The sequence below is a fragment of the Palaemon carinicauda genome, chromosome 16, assembly GCF_036898095.1.
Source record: "Palaemon carinicauda isolate YSFRI2023 chromosome 16, ASM3689809v2, whole genome shotgun sequence".
Classification (NCBI taxonomy): domain Eukaryota; kingdom Metazoa; phylum Arthropoda; class Malacostraca; order Decapoda; family Palaemonidae; genus Palaemon; species Palaemon carinicauda.
The window spans coordinates 132,182,721-132,205,621 of NC_090740.1; the positions used below are offsets into that span (position 1 = coordinate 132,182,721).

Here is a 22,901-nt window from a genome sequence, read left to right on the forward strand (position 1 = left end):
AAATTTTTGAACATCTGCGTTGTTAGGCATATTTCTAACGCTAAGTCCCTTTCTTTCGTGATAGATTCATCGTCTGGCCGATTCACGAGATTTTTTAACGGTGGTGATATTACACTTTTCACTTAATACTTTAATTTCCTTTCCTAGTAACATTTTTTTTAGCCGAAATTTAAAGTTCACAGCATGAGGATGATCATAGTGCCCATCCATTTGACTTATACACCCAAAGAAATGTTCAAGGCAATCTTGATTTAGTGTTTGTGTAAGTAGGTAGTCAATTTCTAGGACTTTCAATACCTAGTAACCTAGACTTCATGACATCTTTGTAATCACCTGGTTTAAAATTAATCGAGCAAACAGTAACACCCACAACGTTAATTCTGTCTGCACGGCAACATGCATGTATCCACTGGTCTATGTATGGTTTTTCTTTTGGAAATCGATGGTATTTTATGTTTGAGCTTTTAGTTTTATTATGTCTATTATAACAGCCAAATACTGCGCAGTTACTTGGCATTATTAGTGACGGAATGAATGAATGAATAAAATAATAATGGACACAGCGTCTCCTATTGTTTACGTTACCTCTATAGGTAGCTAACTAAGGCAACAGTCCTTTGTTTTGTTTACTCACGTGTGTGAGACGGGGAAGCTTGACGTCACAGTATGGGTGATTCACGCTTAAGCTGCACATTGGCTGACCTGGTACATATAGACCTTGGGGAAAGGAGGCAGGTGGAGTTGTCCAACCCTTTACTGCCTAGGGTCTCTGCAGAAAAATTTTTAGTAGTAGGTTAAGTTTAGAAAATACAGAGGATGATGTGAATAGGGCCTTACAATGAGGGGATGAGATGGGAGATGGTATGATGCGGATTTTGAGGTCCTTACCTTGGTGGAGGTAATCTTGAAAGCAATTGTGTGTGTGTGTGTCTATACTTTCGACAATTGCCTTTGCCAGTGTGGTTGTGGCTAGCCCGGCCTGTGGTGTGTTGGTGTCTACTTGTAGATCACCTCTCAGCTGTGCTGTTTCTCAGCACTCTAGTTGATAGTGCAAGAGGGCGTGTTGTGGTGTGACATCACAGTGATCACACGTTTTCTGATTGTTGTCTAGGATTTCCCAGTTTGCCTTGTATCCCAGTCTGAGCTTGTGTATACATACAGCCTGTTTCCTTGGGGTGTATCTATCTATGGGTGGAGGTTCTAGCTCCGTGGCCCATTTTTACCATGTGGCAGAGGGAGAGCCATTCTCTATCCACTTGTGTAGTTCCTTGATTAGGTTGTCCTTGAGCTGTGTCTTTATTTTGTTTTTGATTTGTTGCAGTGCAGGCTGTATGTGCACCTGTACACTTTGGATGTGTTTGGTGTTTTTGGCAAGTTCATCAGCTCCAGGTTTCACGACGTGACTGGGGATCCAGTTTAGAGTTACTAGTCTATCTCTTTCATTGAGCAGATATAGGAGTGATCTGATATTAGGTATCAGGGCCTTGTTTTCTTTATTTTTGTCCTGTTGCAGGGCTTCTCTTCTTGAAGTTTATATACCCATGTATGGGCGGAGTTAATTACAGTGGGCAGTGGTCATTTCCATAGAAGGCGTTCTTTTTAACAATTCTTCATCTCTATTGACTTCCTCAAAAGGCCCACTTCGATTACGCCATGGAAGCTTCTAGAATACATTTCTGATGCAATCTGAACTTTTAGAATACATTTCTGATGCAATCCGAACTTTTAGAATACATTTCTGATGCAATCCGAACCACGTGTTAAGTCGTAACAAAAGGGCAGCACGTGTTCTTCCATGATGACATATATCCTAAACAAGGACTTCCCTAAGGCTCGGTTTCTCAAAATATGCTTACTCCAATAATTACGACGATGACATCTTGGTCAAAGCAGGACAGTTCCCTTATCACAGCAAGCGCTCTCGACGAGGCTTGGTTTACTTCCAAAACGCTGATGAAAATGAAGAGATGACCGGATTGCCCATACAGGGCCACAGTCCAATCTTGTCTCGCCTCGCTGCTCACACCGAGAATAAATATTTTTGTCTTTTAAACATCTCCGTTTAAAAGTATTATGTCTACCCATGACAACTCGCCAAGAGGAATTGGTTAACCAAACTTTTATGTGGGCTCCACAAGGCACTAGAAAAATTGGAAGACCCATGGCTGAGGAGTATGAAGAGTGAAGTACAGTAGATGATGAATGGAGAAGATTGATAGTGACGACTGGAGAAATATAACCGAAACCTTTTGCGTCAATAGGCGTAGTAAACGATGATTAATATTCATGCACGAGAGAGAGAGAGAGAGAGAGAGAGAGAGAGAGAGAGAGAGAGAGAGAGAGAGAGAGAGAGAGAGAGAGAGAGAATACATCTTAGTAAAGAATGAACACAGGGACAAAAATTAGAAGCTATTTGTGTTGAACCTGTTATAATTTATGGAAAAATAAAACAAGAATTGGCGAAAAAAATGAAACATGGTATTGGGAAACCATTATGCATGAGAATTAAAGGTTTCTTATGAGTTCAATGGAAAATCCCGGGAATAGATCCCTCATGACGTCACATATACTATAGCGCTGCCTCAACCATAAACAGAGTTGCGTTTTATATGAATACATTGATTCTATATTGCTTAAAAGATGTATTTTATTTCTTAATTTTACAATAAAGTGATAAAAATAATATCAGAATATATTGTTTTAAAATTATTGCTTATTAATTGAAAATTTGATAGAGCACTTTAATTTTTTTCCCTTATATTTAATTTGTATGTACTTAAAACGTAACTTTAAATGACCAAATCATATATAAAACCAAGGCAATTTCTATTATAAAATTATCATTAAAGTAAAGTAAAAATTGATAAAAAGCCAATATTTATTACTTAAGAGTGGCTGTATCCTATTTCGACTTTGAGGAAATGAAGTTTTTCAAGGACGTGCTCTAACATCTCGGCTGTCAACATTGTTCTTCAACCGAATCCTCAATCCCGAAGCAGCTGATGGGCACGTTTTTGTTATTGTTGTCATAATTTTGGACACTTGGTTCATTTAATGCAACGATGCCTCCCAAAACTAGCCAGAAGGCAGGAGGGGCTCCTCAGTCCAAGAAAACGGAGCAAAAGAAAAAAGACAAAGTTATCGAGGTAAGTTCATTTATGGGAATACGCTGACCAAATGCCCCCTCTTGTTCTTCTCTCGGCAAGAAAAAGTGACGTAGATTCTTTTAAAATTGATTAGTTATGATCTCATTTAGGGTAATCAAGTATTTCATAAGTTATCTGTAATGCTACCAGCTTACCAACATTCTTTTTCTTAGTTTTCCATAGGCTTGTTATGCAACAACAACTTTCCCAACTTTCTTAGGCTATCCTCTAGTTGGTACTATTGTAGTTTATTAGTGTAATGTAATCCAGGGGAAAAACTACTTGTTTACTTAGAAAAATCTTCGTTCTCTTCGCTAAAGACACTAGTTCCTGTCGGAAATGAATAGTTTCAGAAATATATCTATATCCACCAAAAATGGGGGACCCCCAGTGGGAACTCGGAGTTTTTGGTGGGGAAAAAATACAGGGGAAACGGTGTATAATGGCAAAACTAGCCTTTTCTTCTCTATACATACCTTCTTGGATGTATAATAAACTGATAAAAAATTACGCTAATCATCTATATCCTAGACTAACGGTATATTTTTCATTTATTTGTTGACGTTCTACGGGTCGGTTGTAGTCAGTCTCGTTCGTTCGTTTGTACAAAGACTCTGTTCGTTTGTACAAAGACTCATTGTCAGCGTTGATGGCAGTACTGACCAGATTAATTGCTACCACTGAGCAATCCATATATTTGTTTCCCAATTATGGCCATCACTGGAGGTAGATATACAGTATGGTCAGGGAACTTTAGCCTACCTCCTGAAAGAAATACATAAAGCTTTGGAAATGCCTCCCATATTTGGGAAACTTTCTCTATATCTATTTCTAAGGAAATTTGAGTGGTTAAAGAAAAAGCTGGGTAAAATTATTGTACAATATCCCTAGTGAAGAAAATGAGAGGCGATCCTGATGTAATTCTATGTACTTTAAACAATTTAGACAAAAACACTTGACAGCTGTCTGTAGTTTTCACAATATTGACATTTGTAACTAGAAAATATGAAGGAAAAATAAACCACATTTTAAACAGAAACAACCATAAGGGTATCACCAAATCTAAGGTATCCCACCTAGCCTAACTCAACCTTTAAAAACCTAACCTAATATAGGGCAATTATCCTTACTTACTGGGTGAAAACTGTCTCCCCCTCTTTAGCCCTCCCATAGACTGCTGTACCCTTAGCTTAGCCTAAGACAAGTGGTAACCCAATTCTTACTTCCTGAATGGCTTCCTCCCCGAAACTTGGTTATTTTTATATGTAAATCCTTGAAAAGTATGTTTTTCTATTGGTGTCCTTAAAACTGTTTGGTATTATTGTAGAAATACATTGGACAAACTTTTACTAATAGAATATTTGGGGTATGTACTCTATATAGAAAAACTCCTGTTTTCTTTGGGAATCACCGTTTATTTCCCTCGCAAAAAAAATAGTTAAGATATTCTCTAATATGTCCTACATTAATGGGGGCCACCCAGTTGGAACCAGGGGTTTTGGGTGGGGATAATTTATTGGCAAATCGATAAATTATGGTAATATTTACATTTTCTTCTCTGTACATTATTCTGAGATGCATAATAATTCCATGAAAAATTGCACAAAATATGGGATCCTCTATAAAACTATAGAAGCATGTCGTTCTCAATATTAAGAAAAATAATTACCTACATGGAAAGAGCATGTGAAAAGCTATACAAAAAGTAGAGCTTTTACACGAGAGATTGAACGAAGTGGAGTTAAATAAGGTTTAAGTTTTTACCTCAAATTTTTCCCAAGTCGAGAGAGACTTTTCCTCTATGGCAATGTTTACTTTTAATGAGCCCTTTATCTCACTTTCTTACACAAGCACTTCCAATTACAGTTTATTGGCTGAGAGCTGTGACATCAATATTACGTAATGGTTTCATAACCAATTATGGACAATTTCAATCGAAAACCAAGTTTTATTAGGATTTCAGCAGAGTAATTAGGATGCCAGATAACTCATAATCAATCAATCAATCAGCAGAGTAATAAAGTTACCTCAGCTTCCACTGGTCTTCGTGTTTGACTGAATACTTTGAATTATGTAGGAAACCGCCATTTTGTTTTGTTGTAGCTATGGCAAAGGCAGTGGCTGGCCCTTCTGGCGTTAATTTTGACAAAATCCCAATTACAACGGAGTGTGTGCACTGTAATGTTGTTTATGAAGAATTTTATCATATTTATCCATTGGTGGTAGTGAACTAGCGGTTGAATGTGCTCAAAGACATATAATTCTTAAGGTAAAGTGTTGCGAGTGCTGTGGAGCTATTTGTAGGATCGACTACAACAGGAACGCCTGTAGTGATGAAAGGACAAGAGGGAAGCACAATCTGTTTTGAAATATGGTATTATTTTAGAAATACACAGGACAAACTTTACTAATACATCGCTTCTGTAAAGACTGCCAAGGGAAAAAAATATGTAGGTGTCAATCATAAGGTAAGGAATTATTTGTGATTTACTTTATCATAATGTAAGGATTTATTTGTGATCTACTTTAAGTTTGTGTCCTGGGGCTTGCCCCCCAGCTAGGGGTTGTGACCTGGTAACTACTAGGTTAGGTTAGGTGGGTTTGTTAGGTTCTGTATTCTTTTACAAATATAAAGTGTTAAATAATCACGTTTTGTGATGGGTAAGGGGTGTGCTGGGTGGCTTGCCCCCCAGGTAGGGGTTGTTACCTGGTAACTACTAGGTTAGGTTAGGTGGGTTTGTTAGCTTCTGTACCCTTTTACAAATATAAAGTGTTAAATAATCACGTTTTGTGATGGGGAAGGGGTGTGCTGGGTGTCTTGCCCTCCAGGTAGGGGTTGTTACCTGGTAACTACTAGGTTAGGTTAGGTGGGTTTGTTAGGTTCTGTACCCTTTTACAAATCTCAAAAGTGTTAAATAAAAACGTTTTGTCCTGTTTTCTCGCCCAAAATCCCAGGTTCCCAACTGTGTCCATCGGGGCAGGCTTGTCCAAAACGGTAGAACGGCTTATTTTCATTGGAAATAAAGGGTAAATTTGTTGAAAGCGCATTTTTTAACGTAGTTATGTTTTTTTCCTCTTCGAAATGTTGTCCCATGTTTTTGTGTAAATTTACCAACTATTTATTTAAATATATCAGTAACACTTATTTCATTCAAAAGAGGAAATGGCCACTTGTTTTGTATAAAATCAATAAAACATCTTACATAAGTGAGTATGAAAGTAGAAAGTCTCAAATGTGTCGCACTGTATAGTAGATGTGGAGTTAGGAAATTTGCCAAGAAAAAAAGTCATCTGAGAGTAAAAACATCTCAGATAGGAAATTACAAATGACTACCAATACTAATACAGTAGTTCAGAAATGGGTAATAAATTTGGGACAGCAGCTCCACATGTCAGGAATTTTCTGAATTACTCAGAAACTTACCATATCAGTGGTACATATCAAAAAAAAATTTAGTCAATTATAGATTGGTATTAGATTTAGTAGATTTGAGAACAAAGCCCTTAGAAGGATATTGGGAGTTAAATGGCAGGACAGGATTAGAAATGAAATTATAATATAAGAAAGATTACTCGAGTGCCATTAATTGATGAGATCATGATGAAGGGTAGATGTAGATGATTTGGAAATGCTCTTCGCACTCCCCAAGAGAGATTAGTTCACCAAACGTTTAGTTGGTCTCCACAAGGCACTAGAAGAGTAGGAAGACCCATGCCTACATGGCTGAGGACTATGAAGTGCCAAGTAGGAGATGATGAATGGAGAAGTATTGAATTAAAAGTTCAAGATAGAGACGACTGGAAAAATCTAACCGAGGCCCTTTGCGTCAATAGGCGTAGGAGGAGATGATGATAAGTAAAAAGGGAATTTTTCAATATTAAACTTACCCGATAATCATGTAGCTGTCAACTCCGTTGCCCGACAGAATTCTACGGGAGGGATACGCCAGCTATCACTATACTAGAAGGGGGTGTACTCACCAGCGCCACCTGTGGCCAGGTACTACAGTACTTCTTGTTGACACCTCCTCAAATTTTTCCTCTGTCGTGCTTCCGGCAAGACGTTCTGGGATACGCTTATGATCTTGGAGTAGTTTTCACGGCTTTTGGTGAAGTATTTCTCTCAGATTTCGGCTGTCGCTATACTGGAAAACTTCTATATTAGCTTAGATAGCTTTTATTTAGTTCTGATTAATGGTTAACGATCTTTTTGCTTGATTTGGAATCCCCCTTGGCTAACTCTTTGATTCAAGATGTCTGACATTTCACAAGCCCCACCCCATAGACGATGTAGGTCTTGTAATAGGCGTATTCCGAAGGCCTCAGTAGATCCTCACACCGCTTGTTCTGACTGTAGGGAAAGACCCTGTCAGTTGGAAGATCGATGTGAGGAATGCGCCGGACTTTCGGAACTTGAATTTGTCCGATTTCTTAAATATTCAACCAAGTTAGAGAGAGAGAGAGTTAGGAGGAGTTCTTCTCGCTCTTCACTTTTTTCCTCACCTCATGATCCCCTACCTTTTCCTCCCCCTGTAGTGGCTACCCCCGAACCTACTATTTGCCCTCAACCTGATATGTCTGTTGTTTTGCGTGCCATTCAGGCTTTAGGTGACAAAGTGGAATCGGTGGTTAGTGATCATAAGTCTCTTATGGCCGAAGTCAAGGAACTTAAGGTCAAGAGTGCAGTGGGAGGTAATAGTGCCATTGCTGTGACAAGTGCTAGTGTCAGTGCAGTGCCAAGTGCTAGTGTCAGTGTCAGTGTGGTGCGTGAGGGTACTTCTGTGCGTGCCAGTCGTCCTCCCAGTCCGGGACCTCTTGCAAGCTCCCAAGCCCAGGGGAGAAGCAATGTCGAAGGGCAAAAGGGTTCGGCAGGCCTTGATCGGCGCACAGAAGTATCCTCGGTGGTTGCGGGCGTGTCTTCCAGAGACCGTCACTCCCACCCGCAGACGATTGAGCCCGTCTTTTACTCGTCTGCTGAAGAATTGTCAGGGAGAAAACGTTGGACTCAGGTCTCAAGACCTCTCAAACGCAAAGTCCAGACCTCAAGAACTCTACAACCTGGCTGCAGTCATTGGATCAGCTCTGACTCGCCGCAGTCATCAGTTGACTGCACTCCTCCTAAGAGGGGTAAGGTGCTGCCGCAACAGACCTCATCTTCTGTTAAGGCTTTGCCTCAGCAGACCTTAGTGTCTGCCGACCCCAAGTTGACTCTACTGCAGTCCATGCAGTCACAACTTGCGGTCTTAATGCGTGAGTGTCAGGCTGAGAAGGTTACACCTCCTCCTGCGATCGCTCTGCCTAACCGCAGTCCAGTCTGCCAGGCGTACGATGTTGAGGCTCCTCAGGATACCTTACCACGTACTGAGTTGCCAGTTTCCAGCGGTGTGCAGCTCCCTCCGCCTTCCTTAAGGCAACCTCAGCAATGGGAACAGGAAGCTTATGCCTTACTTCCTCCGCTTCCACTTGCGGTTCCACCAGTGAGGCAACACTCTCTTGAGGTACAACAACCTCTTCCATCCATGAGGCAGACACCTCAGCTCTCGCTGCAGCGACCTCAACCCTCCTCAAAGCGAGAGCCTCAACACCTTAGCCTTGCGCCTCAGGAACCTCAACTCGCGAGACAAGAACTGCGTTCTGCACAGCCACTACCTCAACTCTCGCAGCTCACACCTCAGGAACCTCAACTCGTTCCTCAGGAACCTGCTACTGCGCATCCGCTACCCTTACAGCAAGCGCAACTCTTGAGTCAAGACACTCATGCCAGGAGTCAGCCTCCTCAACCCATGCGCCTACCTTCTGCTACTCCTTTTGACCAGCCTTTGCAGCCTGAACCTCAGGTTTTACCTCAGCAACAGAGACTTGAGGATGAAACCACAAGCGTTTTTGCTCCCGCTCGTGCAGATTCTGCTGTTCAGCATACCTTACCTCTCACTTCGCTACACTCTGGTGATGAGGTTTCTGATGAAGAAGCTGCGCACCTGGATCCCTCATCAGACGTGGAAGAATCCAAGTCTTCTCCTCCACCTATTGACTTTCGTAAGGTCCTGGCTCTTTTCAGAGAGGTATACCCGGACCATTTTGTCTCTGCTACCCCCCGCTCTCCGCCATCTGAGTTTTCGCTGGGCATGCAGCAAGTCAAGTCTACATATACTAAGCTCGTCTTTGCAAGGTCCTCTAAGAGAGCTTTAAGAATTTTAGGGGAGTGGTTGCAGTCTAAGCAGCAACTAGGGAAGACTTCCTTTATGTTCCCACCGACTAAGCTCACTTGGGAGTACCTGCCTCTGCCCAGGCTGACTTCTCAAGTTTGGTTGACTCTCCTCGTAGAACAGCAATGAGGCGCTCTAAGGTTTGCTGGACCTTCTCCGATCTAGATCACTTCCTAAAGGGTGTATTTCGTGCCTTTGAGATGTTCAATTTCCTAGACTGGTGCCTGGGGGCCCTTAGCAAGAAGATCTCCCCTGCGGACAAGGACTCAGCCATGCTCTTAACCCTGGATAGGTACGGTGGGTCGTTCGCGACCCCGAGCGTAAAAAAAAAAACAGGTTTTTCTCACGTGACTCAGCCCCGTGACTGAATTTGTGGGTGATCGACCTGCAGGAGGTGTCTCCCCTACACGCTCTAGTAGTGTCCAGATGTGCATTGCTGTAGCTGTACTCCTTCCCCGATTTCTGAGACGAGTCGGGGTCGTTCGCGACCGAGTTTACCCTTCTAAGGTAGTTTGCATAATTATCAAAGTTATTACGTATTATGAAATTGTCGTAGAATGGTGCAACTTGTATAGGTTATCAGTTGTGGAAAGTCTTGGTGGATTGTTTGGCTACCATGTGCATGATTTTTTTTTTAGTTAAAATGTCGTTCATCACCACGAGGACCATTTTACCGCGATTGCCCCTTTTTCATTTTTTTTCATTTTTTTGCCAAGTCATTTTTCCGCAAGATATTGCCAAATAGTGTCGTAAAACTTTTGCTTGTTTAGTGTTGGAAAGTGTGTCTAGATGATCTGGCTACCCATGCATGACTTTGTTTTTGTCAGATACGACGTAGTTATTGGTATATTGGGTATTTAACTGCGGTTACCAATTTCTGTTTTTTTTTCAATAATTGTAAAAATTACTACGTAGTAAGGAATTGCCGTATATTATTCATTTTTTTTTCATGTTTATGTGTTAGAAAGTGTGCCTTGATGGTTGGGCTAACACGTGCATGTCTTTTTTTTTTATCTGAGATGCCGTATATTAGAATGTCGGGCATTTTACCGCGAGTACCCCTTTTTCATTTTTTTTCATTTTTTTGCCAAGTCATTTTTCCATAAGATATTGCGAAATAGTGTCGTAAAACTTTTGCTTTTTTAGTGTTGGAAAGTGTGTTTAGATGATCTGGCTACCCATGCGTGATTTTGTTTTTGTCAGATACGACGTAGTTATTGGTATATTGGGTATTTAACTGCGGTTGCCAATTTCTGTTTTTTTTCAATATTTGTAAAAATTTACTACGTAGTAAGGAATTGCCGTATATTATTGATTTTTTTTTCATGTTTATGTGTTAGAAAGTGTGCCTTGATGGTTGGGCTAACACGTGCATGTCTTTTTTTTTATCTGAGATGCCGTATATTAGAATGTTGGGCATTTTTCCGCGAGTGCCCCTTTTTATTTGTTTTGCATTTTTTTGCTTAGTCATGTTACCGTAAGGAATTGGCAAGTAGTGTCGCAAAACTTATATTTTTATAGTGTTGGAAAGTGTTTCTAGATGATCTGGCTACCCATGCCTATCTTTTTTTTAGCCAGATATGGCGTATATATAGGTATGTGTTTGATTTTCCGGTGATTGCCATTTTTTCGTTTTTTCCCAATTCTTTCAAAATTACTAAGTACTAAGGAACTATCACAGAGTAATGATTCCGCTAGATGTTTATTTGTCGGAAAATTTTGTTTACTTTTTTTTTGATTGAATATCATCAAATTTTTTTTGCTAAAATATTATATTGTTTTACATTTTTTTTTTCGATTTTATTTCCCTTCAAAAAAATTTTTTGGGTCAGAATTTTAATTTTATAGTCGTAAAATAATCGACAATTATCCAGCAACCCACATACAATTTTTATGCATATCCAATAATAATTAGATTAGTAAATAACACCTTGAAATTGACATACCCTTCCTACATTTCAAGTGGCAGATTAGGGAGTCTGAGTCAGTGTGGTTGGCGGCCATTTTGTGGACATATCCGAAGCGTAAGCTGCCCTATCTATATATATTCTTGTTCCCTATAGAATTTGTGATATTTTGGTATATTTTTACCTGCATAAATATCATATTATATATTAAATATATGTATTTTTTTACGAAATTTCTAAGTACTCAAAAAATTACCTTTAGATATGGCCCCTGATATAAATGTAATTTACAAAATAATGAAGATTTTTTTACATATTTCTATTTTAGGATAACATATGTTTATTCCCTAAAAAAATTAGCCACTTCCTATTTCATTTGGGTACCCAAAAAAATTCATGAAATTTGGACAAATTTTTTTGGCCAAAAAAAGTTACCCTTTTTTTCTCATTTCAGATCTTCACTTCCATGGGTCTGACTTCATCCAAAATACATCAAGATGTGTCCTAAACATTCAAGAATCAATTCCTAAAAGGATTTGTGTATATATGTATAAACTTTTTTTTTATGAATTTTTATGTCAGGTCTTTTTTTTTTTCTACTTAATTTTTTAAAATATTTATAATAAATAGTTTTTCTGCAGATGAGTAGTATTTATCTTTACAGTTGTTTTAAGCATTCATTGAAGTTTTTTTTGGCAAAAGAAAAAAGGAGGTTACTGCAAAAACTGATTTTTCAAGAATTTTTTTTGGCGTCGGGGTCGTTCGCGTCCGAGTATACCCTTAAAGGGGTGTCCGAGGAGCGTACCTATCCAGGGTTAATGTCCTGCATGGATAAAGCTATTAGGGATGGATCTGGCGAGTTGCTTCAATGTTTGTGTCAGGAGTGCTTAACCCTGGATAGGTACGGTCCTCGGACACCCCTTTAAGGGTACACTCGGACGCGAACGACCCCGACGCCAAAAAAAATTCTTGAAAAATCAGTTTTTGCAGTAACCTCCTTTTTTCTTTTGCCAAAAAAAACTTCAATGAATGCTTAAAACAACTGTAAAGATAAATACTACTCATCTGCAGAAAAACTATTTATTATAAATATTTTAAAAAATTAAGTAGAAAAAAAAAAGACCTGACATAAAAATTCATAAAAAAAAGTTTATACATATATACACAAATCCTTTTAGGAATTGATTCTTGAATGTTTAGGACACATCTTGATGTATTTTGGATGAAGTCAGACCCATGGAGGTGAAGATCTGAAATGAGAAAAAAAGGGTAACTTTTTTTGGCCAAAAAAAATTGTCCAAATTTCATGAATTTTTTTGGGTACCCAAATGAAATAGGAAGTGGCTAATTTTTTTAGGGAATAAACATATGTTATCCTAAAATAGAAATATGTAAAAAAATCTTCATTATTTTGTAAATTACATTTATATCAGGGGCCATATCTAAAGGTAATTTTTTGAGTACTTAGAAATTTCGTAAAAAAATACATATATTTAATATATAATATGATATTTATGCAGGTAAAAATATACCAAAATATCACAAATTCTATAGGGAACAAGAATATATATAGATAGGGCAGCTTACGCTTCGGATATGTCCACAAAATGGCCGCCAACCACACTGACTCAGACTCCCTAATCTGCCACTTGAAATGTAGGAAGGGTATGTCAATTTCAAGGTGTTATTTACTAATCTAATTATTATTGGATATGCATAAAAATTGTATGGTGGGTTGCTGGATAATTGTCGATTATTTTACGACTATAAAATTAAAATTCTGACCCAAAAAAATTTTTTTGAAGGGAAATAAAATCGAAAAAAAAATGTAAAACAATATTTTAGCTAAAAAAATTCGATGATATTCAATCAAAAAAAAAGTAAACAAAATTTTCCGACAAATAAACATCTAGAGGAATCATTACTCTGTGATAGTTCCTTAGTACGTAGTAATTTTGAAAGAATTGGGAAAAAACGAAAAAATGGCAATCACCGGAAAATCGAACACATACCTATATATACGCCATATCTGGCTAAAAAAAAGATAGGCATGGGTAGCCAGATCATCTAGAAACACTTTCCAACACTATAAAAATATAAGTTTTGCGACACTACTTGCCAATTCCTTACGGTAACATGACTAAGCAAAAAAATGCAAAACAAATAAAAAGGGGCACTCGTGGAAAAATGGCCATTCTAATATACGGCATTTCAGAAAAAAAAAAATTTCAGCCACGTGCTAGGCAAACCATCAAGGCATATTTTCCGACAAATAAACATATAAATGAAATATTACTCTGTGATAGTTCCTTAGTACGTAGTAATTTTGAAAGAAATGGGAAAAAACGAAAAAATGGCAATCACAGGAAAATCGAACACATACTTATATATATGCCATATCTGGCTAAAAAAAAAAATAGGCATGGGTAGCCAGATCATCTAGAAACACTTTCCAACACTATAAAAATATAAGTTTTGCGACACTACTTGCCAATTCCTTACGGTAACATGACTAAGCAAAAAAATGCAAAACAAATAAAAAGGGGCACTCGCGGAAAAATGCCCAACATTCTAATATACGGCATCTCAGATAAAAAAAAAAGACATGCACGTGTTAGCCCAACCATCAAGGCACACTTTCTAACACATAAACATGAAAAAAAAATCAATAATATACGGCAATTCCTTACTACGTAGTAAATTTTTACAAATATTGAAAAAAAAACAGAAATTGGCAACCGCAGTTAAATACCCAATATACCAATAACTACGTCGTATCTGACAAAAACAAAATCACGCATGGGTAGCCAGATCATCTAGACACACTTTCCAACATTAAAAAAGCAAAAGTTTTACGACACTATTTCGCAATATCTTACGGAAAAATGACTTGGCAAAAAAATTAAAAAAAATTAAAAAGGGACACTCGCGGTAAAATGCCCGACATTCTAATATACGACATCTCAGATAAAAAAAAAGACATGCACGTGTTAGCCCAAACATCAAGGCACACTTTCTAACACATAAACATGAAAAAAAAATGAATAATATACGGCAATTCCTTACTACGTAGTAATTTTTACAAATATTGAAAAAAAACAGAAATTGGTAACCGCAGTTAAATACCCAATATACCAATAACTACGTCGTATCTGACAAAAACAAAGTCATGCATGGGTAGCCAGATCATCTAGACACACTTTCCAACACTAAACAATCAAAAGTTTTACGACACTATTTGGCAATATCTTACGGAAAAATGACTTGGCAAAAAAATGAAAAAAAATGAAAAAGGGGCACTCGCGGTAAAATGGTCCTCGTGGTGATGAACGACATTTTAACTAAAAAAAAAAACATGCACATGGTAGCCAAACAATCCACCAAGACTTTCCACAACTGATAACCTATACAAGTTGCACCATTCTACGACAATTTCATAATACGTAATAACTTTGATAATTATGCAAACTACCTCAGAAGGGTAAACTCGGACGCGAACGACCCCGACGCGTCTCAGAAATCGGGGAAGGAGTACAGCTACAGCAATGCACATCTGGACACTACTAGAGCGTGTAGGGGAGACACCTCCTGCAGGTCGATCACCCACAAATTCAGTCACAGGGGTGAGTCACGTGAGAAAAACCTGTTTTTTTTTGACGCTCGGGGTCGCAAACGACCCACCGTACCTATCCAGGGTAAGAAAAGGGAGCAGCTTTGTACCTTCCTTTCTTCCAGCATCACACCTTGTCAAAGGTCTCAACTCCTTTTCGCTCCGCTCTCTAAGTTCTTGTTTCCTGAAGAGCTTGTCAAGGACTTGTCTGCGGCCCTGATTCAAAAGGACACCCATGATCTTGTGGCCTCTTCAGCTCGTAAGACTAAGGTTACTCCCTCAGTCCCCAGGACTTATCGCACCCCAGTGGCTGATACTCCTGCTACGAGGTTTATTCCGCCCTTTCGTTGTAGAGCCCCCAGCCGAGGAAGCTCCCGTCCAGACTCTTCCAGGAGCAAGTCTAGGAAAGGTTCCAAGACTTCAAAAGGCAAACACTGACTCTCCTCCTCTCCAGACAGCAGTAGGAGCCAGACTCAAGATCTTCTGGCAAGCCTGGGAAAAGAGAGGTGCAGACTCCCAGTCTGTCAGGTGGCTGAGGGAGGGTTACAGGATACCATTCTGCCGCAAACCCCCTCTGACCACTTCTCCCATCAACCTCTCTCCCAACTACAAGGAAAAGGACAAGAGACTAGCGTTGCACCAGGAGGTGTCGCTCCTGTTACAGAAGAAGGCAGTGGTTATAGTCCGGGACCATCAATCCCCGGGCTTCTACAACCGTCTCTTTCTGGTGGCCAAGAAGACAGGAGGTTGGAGACCGGTGCTGGACGTCAGCGCGCTCAATGCTTATGTCACCAAGCAGACGTTCACTATGGAGACGACGAAGTCGGTCCTAGCAGCGATCAGGCAGGAGGACTGGATGGTCTCGTTGGATCTGAAAGATGCTTACTTTCACGTTCCTATTCATCCAGACTCCCAACCTTTCCTGAGATTCGTTTTTGGAAAGGTTGTCTACCAATTCCAAGCCCTGTGTTTTGGCCTAAGCACAGCTCCTATGGTGTTTACGCATCTGATGAGGAATATTGCAAAATTCCTCCACTTATCGGACATCAGAGCCTCCCTTTATTTAGACGACTGGCTGTTGAGAGCCTCCACGAGTCGTCGCTGTCTGGAGAGTCTCAACTGGACTTTGGACTTGATCAAGGAACTGGGTCTGTTAGTCAATTTAGAAAAGTCCCAGCTCATTCCCTCCCAATCCATTGTGTACCTGGGAATGGAGATTCGGAGTCAGGATTTTCGGGCTTTTCCATCGGCCTCAAGGATAAGCCAAGCCCTAGATTGCATCCTGAGCATGCTGAAGAGGAGCAGTTGCTCGGTGAGACAGTGGATGAGTCTCACAGGGACCCTTTCATCGTTGGCCCTGTTCGTCAAGCTAGGGAGACTCCACCTCCGCCCTCTCCAATTCCATCTAGCAGCTCATTGGGACAAGGGTTTGACGCTCGAAGCAGTCTCTATCCCAGTCACCAAAGAGATGAAGACCACTCTCTTGTGGTGGAAGACCAATCTCCTTCTCAGGGAGGGCCTATCGTTGGCGATTCAGACCCCCAATCTTCATCTCTTCTCGGATGCATCAGACTCGGGCTGGGGCGCGACCTTGAACGGACAGGAGTGCTCGGGAACGTGGAACGAGGAACAGGAAACGCTCCACATCAACTGCAAGGAGCTACTGGCAGTTCATTTGGCCCTATTGAACTTCAAGTCCCTCCTGCTAGGCAAGGTGGTGGAGGTGAACTCCGACAACACCACAGCCTTGGCTTACATCTCCAAGCAGGGAGGGACCCATTCGAGGAGCCTATACGAGATAGCAAGGGACCTCCTCATTTGGTCAAGAAGTCTAAACCTCACCCTAGTTACGAGGTTCATTCAGGGCAACATGAACGTCTCAGCAGATCGCCTAAGCAGAAAGGATCAGGTCATCCCCACGGAATGGACCCTCCACAAGAGCGTGTGCAACAGACTTTGGACCTTGTGGGGTCAGCCGACAATAGATCTTTTTGCCACCTCCATGACCAAGAGGCTTCCTTTGTACTGTTCCCCAGTTCCAGACCCAGCAGCAGTTCATGTGGATGCTTTTCTGCTGAATTGGTCCCATCTCGACCTTTACGCATTCCCACCGTTCAAGATCATAAACAAAGTTCTTCAGAAGTTCATCTCGCACGAAGGGACACGGCTGACGCTGGTTGCTCCCCTTTGGCCTGCAAGAGAATGGTTCACAGAGGTACTACAATGGCTGGTCGACGTCCCCAGGACTCTACCTCTAAGAGTGGACCTTCTACGTCAACCTCACGTAGACAGGTTACACCCAAACCTCCACGCTCTTCGGCTGACTGCCTTCAGACTGTCGAAAGATTCGCTAGAGCTAGAGGCTTTTCGAAGGAGGCAGCCAGTGCGATTGCCAGAGCAAGGAGGGTATCCACTCGTAGAGTCTACCAATCCAAGTGGGAAGTCTTCCGGAGCTGGTGTAGAGCCAATGCAGTTTCCTCTACCAATACCTCTGTAACCCAAATAGCTGACTTCCTATTACATCTAAGGAATGAGAGATCCCTTTCAGCTCCTACGATTAAAGGGTACAGGAGTATGTTGGCTTCAGTTCTCCGCCACAGAGGTTTGGACCTTTCTTCCAACAAGGACCTTCAAGACATCCTTAAGTCTTTTGAGACTTCTAAAGAACGTCGTCTACCCACTCCAGGCTGGAATCTAGACGTAGTCCTAAGGTTCCTTATGTCACCTAGGTTCGAACCTCTCCAGTCAGCTTCCTTCAAGGACCTTACCCTCAAGACTCTTTTTCTCGTCTGCCTTGCAACAGCTAAAAGAGTCAGTGAGGTTCATGCCTTCAGCAAGAACATTGGGTTTACATCCGAATCTGCAACATGTTCTTTACAGCTCGGATTCTTAGCTAAGAATGAACTTCCTTCACGTCCTTGGCCTAGATCGTTTGAAATTCCTAGCCTCTCCAACATGGTAGGTAACGAGCTAGAAAGAGTTCTTTGCCCTGTCAGAGCTCTGAAATATTATCTTAATAGGTCAAAACCTATTCGAGGACAGTCAGAAGCCTTATGGTGTGCAATCAAGAAACCTTCGAGGCCCATGTCCAAAAACGGGGTTTCGTATTATATAAGGCTTCTGATTAGAGAAGCCCATTCTCACTTGAAGGAGGAAGACCTTGCTTTGCTGAAGGTAAGAACCCACGAAGTGAGAGCCGTAGCCACTTCGATGGCCTTTAATAAAAACCGTTCTCTGCAGAGCATAATGGATGCAACTTATTGGAGGAGCAAGTCAGTGTTTGCATCATTTTATCTTAAAGATGTCCAGTCTCTTTACGAGAACTGCTACACCCTGGGACCATTCGTAGCAGCGAGTGCAGTAGTAGGTGAGGGCTCAGCCACTACATTCCCTTAATCCCATAACCTTTTTTAACCTTTCTCTTGAATGCTTTTATTGTTGTTTTTATGGTTGTTACGGTAGGCTAAGAAGCCTTCCGCATCCTTTTGATTTGGCGGGTGGTCAATTCATTCTTGAGAAGCGCCTGGGTTTGAGGTTGTGTAGAGGTCCTTTAGTAGGGGTTGCAGCCCTATATACTTTAGCACCTTAGAGTTGATTCAGCCTCCTAAGAGGAACGCTGCGCTCAGTAAGGAAGACGAACTTAATAAAGGCAGAGTAACGGTTCAAGTCGACTTCCTTACCAGGTACTTATTATTTCATTGTTATTTTGAGATAACTGATTATATGAAATACGGGATACTTAGCTATCCTTTAGTCTTGTACACTGGTTTTCACCCACCCCCCTGGGTGTGAATCAGCTACATGATTATCGGGTAAGTTTAATATTGAAAAATGTTATTTTTATTAGTAAAATAAATTTTTGAATATACTTACCCGATAATCATGATTTAATTGACCCTCCCTTCCTCCCCATAGAGAACCAGTGGACCGAGGAAAAATTGAGGAGGTGTCAACAAGAAGTACTGTAGTACCTGGCCACAGGTGGCGCTGGTGAGTACACCCCCTTCTAGTATAGTGATAGCTGGCGTATCCCTCCCGTAGAATTCTGTCGGGCAACGGAGTTGACAGCTACATGATTATCGGGTAAGTATATTCAAAAATTTATTTTACTAATAAAAATAACATATTAAAGGAAAATCGGTATCTAGTTTATTGGGAGTCAGCGACTAAAGGTTACATTGTTTATAATAGGGCGTTTGAAGAGTATTCAATTATGCCATTTCTAATTTCCTAAACAACATCGTACAATGCTGTACTATAATTACACCAGAAGTTGATAGAAGTTAAGAGAACATGTTGGTGCTACAGTAAGAATAGGCCCCCTAAAAGTCTGAAAGAAAATTCAGGCGAAGAATATGTAATAAACAAGAAAGTTTATAGAATAAGTGATACTCTCTCAATTTTACCTTTTTGCAATCCTTTCGTAAAACAAAATAACTGTGCATAACAAGTACAGTATGCTTATATGCACAATTGCACTCATGTGTCATGCCCATAACAGATGGCATGAATGCATAGATATACCCCCTTTCTATCATTCGTTACAGCTATATACATGATGGTTTATGAAAGGTATTACAAACATATTTCGTGAGTGAAGCGAGATTGTGCAATAAGGCCAATTGAACCAAGTTATACTTTATACGGTGCATATTGAATGAATTTAACCTTTAATTTTGGTGCAAATAAGTTTTGGTGCAGTAAGTTTAATTGAACTAAAACTACCCACTTGCACCAAAACTAAAGGTCAAATGAATACAAAACGCACTGTATAGAGAACAACTCGGTTCAATTAGGCTTTCTGCACTGTGGCTCGCTTCATTCACAATTTAACATTGTCTGTGTTCCTCTTTTCCGGTAAATGTATATGCTTTGCTATATGGGTTTCTACGTGGGTGAGTATTTTGCTGTTATTTATAATTTTGAGTTGAACAACAAATACAAGCTAAATATGACTGAACCTGTGGATGTATTTACATTATATAAAGTCATTGGAGTCTGAAACAAAGGCACAAATGAGGTTACAGTACTTTTACTCATGATGCATTGCCGACAACCTTATTCCAGTGGGAGTACCTTAAAACTTGCTGTCACTTGGATAACAGTTTTAAGGATAACTTCATTTATTGGTAAATATCCCTGTAATCATTAATTTCTGGTAGATTGTATTGAAGTTTTGTATCATTTCAAGAAAATGTGATAAAAAAAGATTAATAAATAACCTGATGTTGGCTGAAACTGTAGTAATGCAAAGGTTTCTTATTTTACAATACACTAAAGACAATTATTGATACAAAATATTCCTCATTAATTTTTTTTATAATTTTTTTTCATGAAGGTTATTTAGTAAAGTTTTATTTCATCTGTTACTATACAGTACGGTACAATACTGTATACTGTACTGGCAACAAAAGAAAATATTTTAATTCATGGTTTACATTACTTGTAAGAAATTAAGCACAAAGTGCATAAAATTTTGAGCATAATCTTTATATACAACATTCCTTGCCTGTAAATATAAACTCTTTTTTTTTTTTTTTTTTTTCAATATTTAACTTAGCCGGTGATTATATAGCTGCAACTCTGTTGCCCGACAGACAACTCTACGGTAAAGACTCGCCAGCGATCGCTACACAGGTTGCGGGTGTGCCCAACAGCGCCATCTGTCGTCCAGATACCCAGTACTCAATGTAAACAAAGACTCAATTTTCTCTCTGTCGAGCTATCGACAAGACGTACTTACTCGCTGTTGCTAAACTGGAGTTTTCAATATTAAACTTACCCGATAATCATGTAGCTGTCAACTCCGTTGCCCGACAGAATTCTATGGAGGGATACGCCAGCTATCACAATACTAGAAGGGGGTGTATTTACCAGCGCCACCTGTGGCCAGGTACTCAAGTACTTCTTGTTGACACCTCCTCAATTATTCCTCTGTCGTGCTTCCGGCAAGACGTTCTGGGATACGCTTATGTTCTTGGAGTATTTTCACGACTTTGGTGAAGTATTTCTCTTTGATTTCGGCTGTCGCTTTACTGGAAAACTTCTATATTAGCTTAGTTAGCTTTTGGAATTAATTTGATTAATTTTGGTGACGAGAGAGTATGAACTCTCGTTCACCTTTCAATGGCCGACCCTTCCCTTAGACGGAAGTGTTGGTGTCTAAGAGAGTATAGACTCTCTTTCTTAATTTTGCTTAACAAAAGTTATAGATTTATTTTATATCTCTCCGCCTCTTATAGGCCTCTTCGATTAACTTCCTTTTATTATAAACTCATTAAAATTAATTTTTATATTTGTTTATATTCGACCTTCCTAATAGTAGGCGGTCTTTTACCGAAGTTAATAAACTTTGAGCCCGTCATTTCGGTTTTACCTGTTAACATATTATGCTATTTCCGCCACAGAGCTTGAAAGATTTTCTTTGACAGTCTCGTACTGTTTTCAAAGCTGAACTAACGTTTTGTTTTGTCTCTGCAGTTGTTGACGTTCAGAACGTTCAACTTGCACTCTATCGTTACGATAGAGAAAGAATGTTCACGGTTTCACGTTGCAGTAAGAGTAACCGTGTCTAGCGTTTTGTTCATTCTTTCTTAACTTAATGGTTTTGATCCTAATAAAGGAACTTTTCAGTTTTTTTTTTCCTTTAACAATAATATGTTTTAACGATATAATGATTGGGCTCTTCTCTCAGGTTCTAAGTTAAGAGAGAGAGAGAGAGAGATAGAGACGGAGGGAGAAAGAGGATAAACGTTTCATTCAAGCCTGCCAGGCGTACGAGTAACGTCGTTATCGTTTTTTTGCTCTTCTCCCTAGTCTCTTTAGGGGAAGAAACTAAACGTTTCTAGAGTGATCTAGTGTTTAGTCTCTTTCCAACCACTGATTTATCTTTCATTAGATTTTTCTGTTACATTGTAATTCTGTTTTCGCAATTACTAACTTTGAGAAAGGATAGAATTGCGTATTTCAGGTACAAACCACTTAAAGTTTCGAGTTCAGTGAAATAAGTGCAAACAGAAATCAAAGTGATAAGTGATTAGTGCGTGAGGGTACTTTTGTGCGCGCCAGTCGTCCTCCCAGTCCGGGACCTCTTGCAAGCTCCCAAGCCCAGGGGAGAAGCAATGTCGAAGGGCATAAGGGTTCAGCAGGCCTTGATCGGCGCACAGAAGTATTCTCGGTGGTTGTGGGCGTGTCTTACCGAGACCGTCACTCCCACCCGCAGACGATTGAGCCCTTATTTTGCTCGTCTGCAGAAGAGATTAGGGGAGAAAATAAAGGCAGAGTAACGCTGGTCTCAGGTCTCAAGACTTCTTAAACGTTAAGTCCAGACCTATGCCAGACGTACGAAGTTAAAGTTCACAACCCGAATGCAGTCATTGGGTTAGCTCTGACTCTCCTCAGTCATCAGTTGATTACACTCCGACTAAGAGGAGTAAGGTTCTGCCACAACAGATCTCTGCTGTTAAGGCTTTACCTCAGCAGAACTTAGTGTCTGCCGACCCCAAGTTAACTCTACTGCAGTCCATTCAGTCACAACTTTCGGTCTTGATGCGTGAGTGTCGGGCTGAGAGTGTTGCACCGCCTGCACTCCCTCCACCTGTTCTCGCTGCACCTGTGCTCGCCCAGCCTGCACCTGCTCCGCCTGTGCTCGCCCAGCCTGCACCTGCTCCGCCTGGTCGCAGCACCATCTGCCAGGCGTACGATGTTGTGAACTCTACTACAGTCCATGCAAGCACAGCTTTCGGACTTGATGAGTGAGTGTCGGGCTGAGAGTGTTGCTCCTCCGCCTCCGCCTACACTCCATCCTCCTACACTCGCTCCGCCTGATCACAGTACCATCTGCCAGGCGTACGATGTTGTGGACTCTACTACAGTCCATGCAAGCACAGCTTTCGGACTTGATGAGTGAGTGTCGGGCTGAGAGTGTTGCTCCTCCGCCTCCGCCTACACTCCCTCCTCCTACACTCGCTCCGCCTGATCACAGTACCATCTGCCAGGCGTATGATGTTGTGGACTCTACTACAGTCCATGC

The 22,901-nt window shown here is 40.5% G+C and overlaps 1 protein-coding gene across 1 annotated transcript in view; it reads left to right on the plus strand.

Moving 5' to 3' along the window:
• Positions 1-2,949: 2,949 nt before the first annotated feature.
• LOC137655882 (zinc finger CCCH domain-containing protein 15) overlaps positions 2,950-22,901 on the plus strand; it is a 77,122-nt gene continuing 57,170 nt past the window's right edge. The window contains exon 1 of the mRNA XM_068390102.1: positions 2,950-3,146. Within this exon, the coding sequence (XP_068246203.1) occupies positions 3,063-3,146 (84 nt within the window). The 5' untranslated portion in view covers positions 2,950-3,062. The remainder of the gene's footprint in view (positions 3,147-22,901) is intronic.